General features: G+C 48.6%; 1 protein-coding gene across 1 annotated transcript in view; it reads left to right on the forward strand.

Annotated features, from left to right (window-relative positions):
• Positions 1-13,343, forward strand: part of SLCO2A1 (solute carrier organic anion transporter family member 2A1) — a 78,898-nt gene that overhangs the window by 32,557 nt on the left and 32,998 nt on the right. The window contains exons 2-3 of the mRNA XM_080813830.1: positions 3,553-3,690; positions 9,212-9,374. Of these exons, the coding sequence (XP_080669956.1) occupies positions 3,553-3,690; positions 9,212-9,374 (301 nt within the window). The remainder of the gene's footprint in view (positions 1-3,552; positions 3,691-9,211; positions 9,375-13,343) is intronic.

Genomic DNA, 13,343 nt, shown 5'->3' on the forward strand with positions numbered 1-13,343 from the left:
TCTGCTGAAGCCACTGGCCCACGTGTACACCAGCCTTTCTGCCAAGACACCCAGAAGGCACCCAGACCCGACAGGGCCGCAGTGGCCAGAAGTGATGGACCTGTGAGAGGCATAGGATGTGGAAAGGTGCTGGCTGGCTCTAGGTGGGTCTCCCACCTCATATCAGGGGGTAGAAAATGGGGGATTTCTGCATTTCTGCATTTTCTGGAAAAGACCTAAGGCACACCTTTCAGAAAAGACCTGAGACAGATTTTTTTCCCCACTGTCCTCACCTTCTTCTCATGACACTGCTGGGGAATTTGGTAGAGGTTAGTCACTCCTATTAATTCATTACTAATTTGGTTAGAGGGAGACTGGTCTTTTCTGAGCTTCATGCTCAGAAACTCAGGTGTTCCAAAACTGAACTCGCTGCCCTCCCTCTCCACATACACCCCTCCACCTGGGGCCCCTGTCTCAGGAATGGCCTTGCCCCATTCCTGGCCCTGAGACTGGAAACTCGGCCCCTTTTCTTCCACCTTGAATCGGTGAGAGCCTTGTCAGTTCAACCTCTGCAGCTCTCTCCCTACATCCCCATGGCCATACTTTGGTCAGACCTCGTACTTTTTCCCAGGCCGTTATGACAGTCCTCACTCCTGCCAGATGCTCCTTCTAATGCCAACCATGAGCCAAGCCAACAAGAGGCCTCTGCAGCAATGGGGTACTGGGATTTTTAGAACCGACTTTGAACTAGACTCATGACTGAGCCCCATGCTGGGCAAAACAAGCCAAGAAGACATAATTATGCAGACCAAGAAGGGGAAGATAATTCTGTCCAGATAGCAAGCAAAGACACAGGCAATGAATGTGTGCTGTGGGGAACTTGAGTCGTATGACCTTGATGAAGTTTGAAGGGCAAGGTGTGTGGCAGCAGGTGTTGCAAGCATCTAGTGCTGCATTACACAGCGACCCAAAACTTAGTGCTTCAAACAATGACAGCATTCAGTTTGTTCACACATCTGTCGTCTACATAAGCTTGGTGGGATAGCTCATTTCTGCTCCACTTGGCATGAAGGCTGGGGCTGGAATCCTCTGGAGACTCTTTCAGTAACACGTCTGGCAGCAGATGCTGGTTGCCGACCGAAACTTTAGCTGGAGTTGGTGGGAACAGCGACATGTGACCACTCCATGACCAGGGGAGATTGGGCTTCCTTACAAGGTGATGTCTGGCTTCTAAGGGTCCCAAGAGAGAAGGGGCCAGATGGATCCTCTATCAGGACTTAGCTTCAGGGGTCACACAGAGTCACTTCTGCTTCATTCTCTTCATTAGAAGCAGGCAACTAAGATCAGCCCAGATTGAAGGTGAGGGAACAGAGACCCCCACCTCTTGATGAAGGAATGTCATTGTCACACTGGAAGAGATGCATGTAGGACAGGAGATACAGGTGTAGCCAGTCTTCATAAAACACAGCCACAGCAAGGCATGGAGCCGGAGACAGACAAGGTCTAGGATCTGTAACATCTTCAATACCATACCAAAGGCATGGGTTTTTATCTTATAGGGAATGGGGGCAGGGGGCAGTGAGCAATGTTAGTTGAGGGACAGCCTGCTTGCATTTGAGTTTGAGAAAGCTGTCTCTGGGGTGGTGGGAGGAAAGGTTTTAAGGGGGCAGACAGGATGCCAATGAGAGATGGCTGCAGTAATCCAGGGAGAGAGGTGGGTTGGGGATGAGGCAGGACCTGCTTGCATAGCACTGGGCCAGTAGGAGAGGTGCAGGGAGAAATCAGGGGGCTTCCCCCAATTTTTATTCGGGAGGCCTGGGTTGGGCCTGACTTCTAGATTTCAAAGACACCACCACCTCCCACCAGGTGATTATGGATCAAAACTGAGTTAAGAGCCACCAATTTAGCCCAATTACCTCACAGGGAAATCTGGGGCCCAAGAGGGCGGGAACTGTCTAAGGGAGCTCGGTGGAGTGAGAGGCAGCCCCAGACTGGTCCACCCCAGGCATCTCCAGTGCCTGGCCTCTAAACCCAGAGGGCTGACTGCATGCAGGATGCTGGGCAGTCACTTGGGATCCCCCTCTCTGGACTTCAGTTTCCCCATTTGTAAAAGACAGGGGACTAGTTTTCAAAAACACCTTTATCATAAAATCTCAAGAATGCCAATATATGAGGGGAAGCAGAGCAAAGACTCCCTAGGGAGGCAGGGAGGGGGTGCTCCCTCTCCCTGCAGATGGGCAGGCTTCCTTCTGTCCCTGGTGAGGAGCTAGGTGGCCGCGGGCTCAGGCAGGATGCAGTCGGGAGAGGCGTGTGGTTTTGTGGGTGTAACGGCCTCCTTGGATTTGGAAACCGTGAGCCTGATGCATGGGCAGGCAGCCAGTGCTGGGCCCTGTCAGAAGCCCCAGGCTGGCCTCACAAAGGCTCTGCCCTGGCAGGTAGGATGGGGAAAGTCAGCTCTGATCCCACAGTCTGGAGAGAGGCCCCTGCACACGGGGTGGGCTCAGCTGTGCAAGGAAACGGAAATGAAGGTGGAGCCCCAATAGCTGTCCTAAGATGCCAGGCCTTCAATTAAGAGAAGAACTTTGGCAGGCCATGAAACGTAAGGGCACCCCACCCTTCCCTGAAGGAAAAGTGCAGTCTCCAGAAAGGGGCACCTCACAGGGGAGCTCAGGGATGTGGGACTCCTGGCTCTGAGCTTGCTTTGGCCCAGCACACCAGCCGAGAACCCAGGAAATCCCAGAGCTCAGCCTGGAGCCAACTCCAGATGCTACAAACTGCTGTCCACCCTCGCAGCTGTGTATCTGTCCCATCAATCCAAAACTCACACTCACATTCACTCAGACCCACAGGGACAGGCTTATGGGGCAGGGTGCGATGCGGGGACAGTGGCCTGGGGCCTTCCTGGGACCCCTATTATCCATGCAAGAGAAGCAAGCACAATCACAGACACCCCAGATGAGAGGTGGACTGGGGGGGTAGCCATTCAAACCAGGCGGTTTGCACCATCATGGTGAATTAGAGGTGAGCCTCAGAGAATGGGTGCTGATGCTAGAGAGGGGAATGGAGGACAGGTCAAGAGGAGTGAAGCAATGTGACCCAGGGCTTGTTGTGTCCCTGGGAGTGAGCTGCACTGGCTGGAGAGTTGCCTCCAGGCCTCCCAGGACACTGGAGGGAGGGCAAAGCAGTGCCTGCTGGGCTCGGTGGTGCAGTGAGGGTACTCCCCAGTGCTAAGTGCCCTGGATGTGGGGCTGGTGAGTCAGGCCCCTGCCTCGGGGGTGCTTCTCCAGCACTGTGGTCCTGCAGGGCCGTTTATGCTGACCGGATGTGAATGGCAGGAATGAAGGGAATGGTGGACGGCATTGAGCCAGTCCTTGGGGTGGGGTGTAAATCATGGGTGTAACCCTGATACTGTTTCACCCTCAAGACCATCCCATGATGAGAGTGTTCCCACGTTAACAGGTGAGGAAACAGGCCAGACTGCTGGCCTCCCTCCGAGGTCCCACAGTGGAAGGCCAGGGTTGAGGCCGGGGCTGGCTATCTGGAGGCCTCAGCAGCCCATGTTTCCTCCCACAGGTGTTCGTGCTCTGCCATGGCCTCCTGCAGCTCTGCCAGCTCCTCTACAGCGCCTACTTCAAGAGCTGCCTCACCACCATTGAAAAGCGCTTTGGGCTCTCCAGTTCCTCCTCGGGGCTCATTTCCAGCTTGAATGAGGTAAGCAGGAGGTTCTGTCCCTCAGACCCCACTTGTGCACCCCCACCTAGATCCAGAGTTCAGCTGGGGGCTCTGGGAGGGGCAGGGGAACAGGGAGCTGGGAGGTACACATGGGGAATAGGGACTGCTTGATGGGGCCGGTGTGGTGGCAGCTGCATTTCCTGAGGTTTCCCTGCACTGGGCACTGAGCAAAGAGCCTCTGGCAGCGCTGGACTCTGGAGCCCAGTCACTGCAGCCCTGTGAGCAAGTGCTCTCCTCGCCCCACCTGACAGATGCAGGCCCTGGGGCTGAGCGTGTGCCGTGGCTTGCCCCGGCTGTGTTGGGCCGTCTGCCTCCCAACTCTGCGTAAATCTCATCGAGTTCTGTGACCACGCACAAGGTTATGTGGCCTCTGCTCATCCATGGTCCACGGGTAGATGAGTCTAGGCGTGCGGGTGGAGAAGCAGCCCCGGGCCCCGTAGCTCCTGTCTTAGGAGGATCACAGGAGCCAGAGCCCCGCAATGGCCTTGACTTCCAAACAAGGTCAGCTCTCTGTGATGTCCCGGCAACGGGGATTTCACACTGTCCCTCAGTGATCGCATATCAGAGTTAGAGGAAGATGGGTGTGGCCCCAGAGATCAGGAGTGGGAGGTCAAAGGGCAGGGTCAGCTGGGAGTCACTGGAAGCCAGGGAGGAAGAGGCAGAGGAGAGCCCCCTCTGTTGTGGCTGCAACGCGCTGGTCATTCCATGTGAAGCGATGGGTCTCCCTTGCCTGGCTTCTCTCTTCTCTTTCCACAAGGCCCACTCTTTTGGGATGGAGTATGGCCTCTCCCTCCCAGAGCAGAATTCCATCTTCCCTTAGTGAAATTCAGGTTGATGTAGTAATTTAAAGCCTGGCCTCCACCAGGCCAGCTTCTAAGACAGAGCCATAAAAAAAAGGTGGGGGGTGCTTTCTAGCTGCCCCTTTTCTATTTCCCCATCCCCAGTCCTGCTCCCAGCTGGAAAAGCTCCTTTGCCCTTTACTCCTTCACTCTCAGTGGCCTACACAGCAGTGCCCTCAGGAGCCCCTGCCCTGGGCCAGATCCCCCTCGAGGTCCTAAGAGTGGGGGCATCTCTGCCTAGCCGTGATTCTAGATGAGGAAGCTTACAGCTAAAGCCTGATTGCCCCATTGAGGCTGGCCACAGCCACACAAACAGGGCAGCCAGCGTCCGAGCCCAGGTCTGGCTGATGGCCCCCAAGCTAAGGCCCCCCTCTGAACCCAACCCACTGCTTCTACCAGTCCTCCTCACTCCCTTGTCCACAGCCCTTCTCTGCCCCAAATCCTCTCCTGCAAACACATGGCCAGAATCTCTGTATGCACCCCCCAACATGGGATGTCTCTGCACCTGGGACATGCAGGTACTTGCCCAGCTGCAGCCCTGTGGCCCATCAGTCACTCCTACTGGCCTCAAGCCCTCTCCTCTGAGCTCCCTCCCAGAGCCACTGCTTCCTGTCTGTGTTTGTGTGTTTTAGTGTGTGTGTGTATGTGTGTGTGTGTGTGTACATGTGTGTCTCTGTCTGTGCATCTGTGTCTTGGCCTCCTGGTGATGCCTCCACATAGGCTGTGCTCCTGCCATTCGGCCAGCTCCCGCACAACACGGATCACAGCACAGGGACCTGGCACCCCTCCATGGACCGCCCCTCCTTGGGCTGGCCTATGACTTTAATAATGCCCCTGGCACACATTGTCCTCACTCATGGAGGGGAGACAGAATCTGACATTTGGGTCACTGCAGTCCTATCCCTGGCAGGTGTCACTAATCAACCACAGTCGTCTTTCCAGCTGAGTCCAGGTTCTGACTCTTCTCAACATGGTGTTCTAAGCACACTGCTAATCAGTATCATATTAGAATCAGGCTGCTGCCCAGTCTCAGAGCTTTCCAGGCTGATGGGTGAGTGAAGGGGAGAGGAGGGCTGGGTACAAATGGCCAGCAGCAGGGTGAAGAGCTTGGCTGATGGGAGAAGACACAGGCATCTTGCCTAGTGAAGCGGCCGCTTCTCCTGCCCACTGCTAAAGGCCAGGCCAGAGCAGACAAAATCAGAGGGAGCCCTCAAGGCCCCATCCTTAATGCCTCCCACCAGTTTGCCTGGGGCTCCCTTGATTGGGGACACTGATGGGCAGGGATGTGTTACAATGGAGCTTGGTTGTAGAGGGGCTGAGAGGCTGAGGCATGGACTATAGAGGCCCTTCTCTCCTCAGCTAGAACAGCTTCATGTATATCTATAAAATGATATATTATATTGTGTCATATCATATTATATTATATTGTACCATATAGCATAATATATGTTTGTTATGTTATGTTTATGTTATGTTATGTTATGTTATGTTATGTTATGTTATGTTAAAACTGTTTTTGCAAAGGGACTCCACTGCTGAAGAAAAGTTTGGGGACCAAGGACTTAAGCCAGCATCAGCCATAACAGCTGTGGAGGTCCTACTTCCCGCTGAGAAACGAGCACATGCTCTGGGAGTGCTGGAAGAGCCAGTCCAGATGGGTGGGGCCTGGGCGCCCCAGGTCTTCCTCCCCCTTTGGGGCATTCTGCCATCCCTCACCCAGACCTTTTAAAGTCAGCTTCAGTTAGCTTAGCTGGTATAGTCCGACACAATCATGTATTAAAAAAATGATAGAGAAATAAGAACATGGGGAGATAAAATCTAAGAAGCTTAAGAATAATGCTTTGCTTCCAGGAATGCATTTCAGAATCTCCTGGAATGATATCTGGCCAGGGGCTGGAGCAACCGCCTGGATCAGGCTGTGTTACTCCCCTCCCCACACACACCTTCACACCCCCTTTCTGTGTGTTTTATAAACAATCTTACTCTTGATGACAAAGGAGGGGTCTTCTGAGCAACTGTGTCCTCTTGAAAAAGCCTATCAATTGTTCATTCATTCACTTACTCAACAAATATTTCAAAAGCACCAACTATATGTCAAACACTGCTCTAGGCACGGGGAGGCAGGAATGAACAGACAGAACTCTCTGCTCATATATCATTCTAGTGATAAATGTAACATGTGTTTATAGAAATAAATAAAACTTGGTATATCAGACTACAACAAGTGCCATGAAGAAAAATAAAGTCAGGAAGGGCAATCGTGGCTATATTTGAAATAACTATTTAAATTATAAAAATATTTAAATAGAACTTAAATTATAAAAATATTTAAATATAACTTAAATTATAAGTGATATTTAATTGTTATAAAGATAAGTTATACTTAACTCCTTTTTATTGAGATATAATTGACATTCAATATGATATTAGTTTCAGGTATACAGCATAACGATTGGACCTTTTTATATATTGCAAAATGATCTCCACAATGAGTCTAGTTAACATTCAGCACCTCACGTAGTTACAACTTTTTTTTCTTCTGATGAGAATTTTTAAGATCTACTCTCTTGGCCACTTTCATAAAGAAGACAGTGTTATTAACTGTCGTCACCATGCTGGGCATCATCACATCCCAGTACTTACTTCTTTTATAACTGGGATTTTGTACCTTTTGAGGACCTTCACCCATTTCATCCACCGCCACCCCCTCATTTTTCAGAGAAGCCCTTCATGAGACGTTTCCATCTGAACATAGGTCTAAAGTAGGTTAGATGTCCAGGGAGCCCTGTGGACAAGTAAGAGAAGGGGGCAGCAAGTACAACGGCCCTGAGGAGGGTGCGTGCGTGCAGCTAGGAGAGCAGCTGGAGACAGAGAGCAGCTGGGGTGGAGTGAGGGGGAGGGATGGAGGAGAGCAGATCAGAACCTTCATGGGGAAGGGGAACTGGCTCCGTAGGGCTGTGGAGGCTCTGGGGCAGATTTTGCCTTTACTGTTTGGGATCTGAACAGAGGGAAAGTGGCCTGATGTGTTAGCAGGACCACTCTGGCTGCTGGGTGGAGAATAGGCTGCAGGGAGGCAAGAGTGGAGGCAGGGGGCCCAGGGAGGAGGATGCTGTGAGAAGTTCAGGGAGGAGACGGCAGTGGCTCAGACCAGGAGGTAGTGAGAGAGGTGGAGAGAGGCAGCTTCTAGGGGGCCTTGGAAGGTCCAGTCAGTGGGCTAGCTGACGGCGGCATGTGGCTGATGAGAGAGCAGTGAGCGATGACGCTCAGGTGTTTTGTTGAGCCATTGGTAGGAGGCAGGTGCCGTTTACGGAGATGAAGAGGACTGGGGTGGGGGCCCAGGTTTTCAGGTAGGTGAGGAGGCATGAGGTTTGGGTGTGCTAAGCCTGTGAGAATTAGGAGCACACACAGAACATGGAAAGCCATGGGACCAGATGAGCTCACCAAGACAAGAGCGGAGGTTCAGGGCCTGAGCTGGGAGAGCTGAGAGTTCAGGGAGGCGAGGAGGAACCAGCCAAGGAAAGGGAGAAGAAACCTCCAGGGGAAGAAAACTAGGAGAAGGTGGTGTCTGGAAAACTCAGTGATGGAAATGTTTCAGAAAGGAATGGTTCTCTGAATCATATGGTGCTGAGAGGTCAAGTAAGAAAACTGAGATGAGGCCAGTTGGTGATCTTGGTAAGAGCCACATACCAAGACTCTGGTTCCTATTTCCTGAGACAGGGGCACCTGCTCTTCCAGCCAGAAGGAGACCGCGGTGTGAATGGGGCCGGGCTGTGGGTACTGACATTCAGGGCTCCTCCAGTGCAGAGGAGCTTATGTTCTGGGCCAGAGGATCATCTCTTTGGATGGAGTTGTAGTCAGAAGATCTGCTGACACCCTGTTTTATCATTTAAGACTTTGCTCCTTAAGCTGAGCCTTCACTTCCCTTCCCTGGCTCAGGTGGGGCTCGGAGACCACACCTTCCAGGGAGCACCAAGAACGTGGAGTTACTGATGCTTAGAGCTGGGAAGGAGCTTGGGGTGACTTAGTCCTCCTCCCCCACTGACAGGAGTGGAAGTAAGTCCAAGGAGGGCCAGGGCCAGGTCAGTAGCAGAGTTGTGGGGCAGAAACCCGCTTCTCCAAGAGGCAGTAGACCAGTCCAGTTAAGACTGGGTGCTTTAAACTCGGGCAGTCCCTAACCTCATAGCCAGGGCAAGTTACCCACTATTCTGAGTCCCACTGTTGTCACAAAAAGAGAGTTGTTGCATGAGGAAATGAGATAGTACATGTTGCTTGGTGGTTTTTCTGACTACTCAGCCGGTGTCGCTAGGGCATTTAGTCCGTGTGTACTGTTCCTAGGAGCCAGCTGGAGCTGGAAGCTTCCTGGGACTTTGCCCCAAGAGGTTTGGGCCTAAGATGGTTGAAATTTAGGCTATGAGGTTTTCATGGTCCCGAGGTACTTTCCTTTGTCTGGTCCAAGAGGCTGAGGCTGGGAAGGGATTCTGACAATACGGGAGAGCTGAATCAGCATATCCTGGGCCCACTGTGGGGCTCTCTGGGTGAGACTGACACAAGGTGGCCTCTTGCATCCCTGTTTTTCCTGGGCCAGGTATAATCAAGTCTTCTCTGTGTGTGAGTAGGCACAAAGGCTCAGGCCTCATTCGGCCCCTCTGCTCTCTCTGCAGATCAGCAACGCCATTCTCATCATCTTTGTCAGCTACTTTGGCAGCCGGGTGCACCGTCCACGGCTGATCGGCATTGGGGGTCTCCTCCTAGCTTCGGGTGCCTTCGTCCTCACCCTCCCGCACTTCCTCTCAGAGCCCTACCAGTACACCGTGGCCAGCGTTGGTGAGTGGCCCCCAACCCCTGCTTCAAGGGGATGAGGAAGGAGTGGGCATCTCTCCAAAGTTGGTGGGGATGCTTCTGGAGTAGTGGGTACCACTCTAGGGCCATGCTGTCCTCTCCCACCAGAAAGAGTCCTTGGCTTTTATTGTTTTGCTTCTCCCCAAAGCACACCTGAAAGTGAAAACGTACAGAATTATGCAGAGCTTTGGAGCAGCCTTGACTTGCTGAGGTCACAGCGTACAGCAGATGGCTTGCCTCCCCCGTGATTCCTCATACTTACCTCTGCTTCCTGCAAGGAATGATCCAGTGCACGCAAATGGGGATGCTTTCGAGCAGTGCCTGTGATGGGCTTGGCAAAGGGTCAAAGCATTGCCCACGATGAGATCTATGGGTTTTCTGCATGTTCAATCACGTTTTTAATACTTCCTGACATTTGTACGTGCGTCCGTCATTCTTTAGGTTACGATACACTTAAACTGTGATCTCATTTGATTCTCCTGGACACCTGCGAAAGGGAGAGAAAAGGTCTAAGATGAGAACTTGGCACTCAAAGTTGTTCAGTAACTTTCCCAAGGGCACCAGTCAGTTAGGGAGAGACAGACCCAGGTCTCCCGATTCTTAGACAAGTAGCCCCTTCTGTAACACAGTCTCTGATCTTAGTGATATGCCCTGTGGTAGGGAGACATGTATGAGGATTTTACCTAGGTAATAAACAAGGAATTAAGTAACATGAAATTGCCTGGTAAGGGTTCCCTTTTCTTTGAAAAAATATTTTATTTTTTAATATGAAAAAATCAAAATATAGCCAAGTAAAGAAAATTATACAACGAACACTTAAACATACTGATCATTAAGATTTATCAGTTTTCTTTCAGATGCCTCTTTTCTTCTTTCCACTTTTTTCTTTTAACAGCTTTATTGAGACATAATTCACACACCATACAGCTCACCCATTTAAGGTATACAGCCCAGGGTTTTGGTATATTATGGTTTTGGGGTGCATGTGCGTGTGTGTGTGTGTGTGTGTGTGTGTGTGTCTGTGTGTCTGTGTGTCTGTGTCTGTGTTTTCAAGTAGGCTTCACACCATAGGGCTTGAACTCATGACCCTGAGATCAAGACCTAAACTGAGAATAAGAGTCAGAGGCTTAACCAACTAAGCCACCCAGGAGCCCCTCTCCTGTTATTTTTTAATTGTGGTAAAGTATATATAAAGCATAAAAGTTGGGACACCTGGGTGGCTCAGTCAGTTAAGCATCTGCCTTTGGTTCAGGACATGATCCTAGAGTCTTGGGAATAAGCCCATGTCAGGCTCATTGGTCAGTGAGGAGTCCACTTCTGCCTCTACCCTTTCTCCCGACTCGCGCTCTCTCTCTCTGTCTGAAATAAATAAAATCTTAAAAAGAAAACATAAAAATTGCCACCTTAACTAGGAAGTATAAATTCAGTGACATTAATTATATTCACAATACTTTGCAACTATCACTGCTATTTCCAATTTTTTTCATCAATTCCAAACAGATACTGTACCCATTAAGCAGTAACTCTCCACTCCTCTTTCTCCCCAGCATCTGGTTATTTCTAATTTGCTTTCTGTGAGTTTGCCCATTCTAGATATTTCATGTAAGTGGAATCATACATATATGTCCTTTTGTATCTAGTTTATTCCATTTTGCATCATGTTTTCAAAGTTCATCCGTATTGTAACATGTATCGAGGACTTCATTTCTTTGTGGCTGAATAATATGCCATTGTATGGCTACAGCACATTTTATGTACCTGGTACCTGTCCCTGGACACTTTGGCTACCAGATACCTCTTTTTTAAAAAAGAACTGAGACAAGGGCATTATGCTGAGCAAAACAAGTCAGTCAGAGAAAGACATATACTATATGATTTCACTCATATGTGGAATTTAAGAAACAAAACAGGTGAACATAGGGGAAGAGAAGGGAAAATAAAATAAGATAAAAACAGAGAAGGAGGCAAACCTTAAGAGACTTTTAACTCTAGGAAGCAAACTTCAGGTTGCTGGAGGTGAGATGGGTAGGGGATAGGGTAACTGGGTGATGTGTATTAAGGAGGGCATGTGATATAATGAGCATGGGGTGTTATATGCAACTGATGAACCATTAAACTCTACCCTTGAAAATAATAATACACTGTATGTTAACTAAATTGAATTTAAGTTAAAAATTTTTTAAAAATTAAAAACAAAAAAAGAAAGAAAGAAGACATTAACTCCCTCTTGGCTCACCACTTCCTCCCCTACAGGAGGTGGCCACTCACCAGCAGTTGGTATGCTTAAGCTCACTGCATATCAGTATGCTTTTCTTCCTTCTAGTGTTATATCTTATTTCTTTTTTTTTAAGATTTTATTTATTTATTTGACAGAAAGAAAGATCACAAGTAGGCAGAGAGGCAGGCAGAGAGAGAGGGAAGCAGGCTCCCTGCTGAGCAGAGAGCCCGATGTGGGACTCGATCCCAGGACCCTGGGATCATGACCTGAGCCGAAGGTAGAGGCTTAACCCACTGAGCCACCCAGGCACCCTTATGTCTTATTTCTTTAGCCTTATCTTTTTTTCTTCTACAGGTTTGGAAGTTATACATTATTAGTTATCCTTACGTTGAAACATTTAAAAATTATTAGAGAGTAAGATTGACTTTTTTGGGGCATGACACACTGTTCTATAAATTTGAACACATTTATAGATTTGGGTAGCCACCACAATCAGAATACAGAACAGTTCCATCGCTCCAACACATCCATCATGCTATTCCTGCATGGTCACACTCTTCCCAACCACCTCAACCACTAGCCCATTTCCATCACTATGGTTTTGTAGCTTTGAGAATGACATAGAAATGGCAACATCAGGCAGGTAACATCTTGAGACTGGATTCTTCCCTGGGCCAGAGGCCTTTGAAATTCACTGAAGTTGGTGCATGTATCAGTGTTCATATTTTTATTGCCGAATAGTATTCTGTTGTATGGATATACCACAGTTCACCTTTTCATCCATTGAAAGACTTTTGAATCGTTTCCAGTTTGTACCAAGTACAAGTAGAGCTGCTGTAAATATTTGTGTCTGGGGGTGTCTTTTATAAATGTAAGTTTATGATGTTGAACATCTTTTCATGTGTTTATTTGTCATGTATGTGTTCTCTTTGGGAAGGTGTCTGTTCAAAGCCTTCTGTCCATTTCATAATTGGATTATCTGTTTTCTTGCTCAATTTCAGTGTTCTTTATAAATTCTGGATACAAATTCTTTATTGGGTAGAAGATTTGCAAGTATTTTCTCCCAGGTCTTAGCTTATCTTTTACATTCTTTTAAAACTGTCATTTGCAAAGCAAAAGTTTTTCATTTTGATGAAATACAACTTATAATTCTTTTTTCTTTAATAGATCATGCTTTTGGTGCACACATAAGAACTCTTTGATTAGTTCCAGGTCAGGAAGATTTTCTCCTATGCATGTTTTTTTTTTTCCTTAAGTTTTGTAACTTCCCACTTACATTTAGATCTATGATTAATTTGAGTTAATTTTCTATAAGATTCTTTTTCTTCTTATTGCATATGGATGTTAAATTGTTTTAGCATCATTCACCAAAAAGGTTATCGTTTGGGGTACCTGGGTGGCTCAGTCAGTTAAGCGTCTGCCTTCAGCTTAGGTCGTGATCCCAGGGTCCTGGGATTAAGCCCTGCATTGGGCTTCCTACTCAGGCAGGAGCCTGCTTCTCCCTCTCCCTCTGCCTGGTGTCCCCTCTGCTTGTGCTCTCTCTCTCAAATAAATAAATCAAATCTAAAAAAAAAAAAAAGAATATTTTTACATCATTATTAAAAATCAACTGATTATACTCGTGTGGGTCTTTTTCTAGACTTTCTGTTCTTTTCCATTAGTCTCTGTGTCTTCTTTCCCACTCTCACACTGTCATGATTACTGCAACTTTGTAGTTGAGACTTAAAATTGGGTAC

Source organism: Martes martes (genome assembly GCF_963455335.1).
Source record: "Martes martes genome assembly, chromosome: 1".
NCBI classification, from domain to species: domain Eukaryota; kingdom Metazoa; phylum Chordata; class Mammalia; order Carnivora; family Mustelidae; genus Martes; species Martes martes.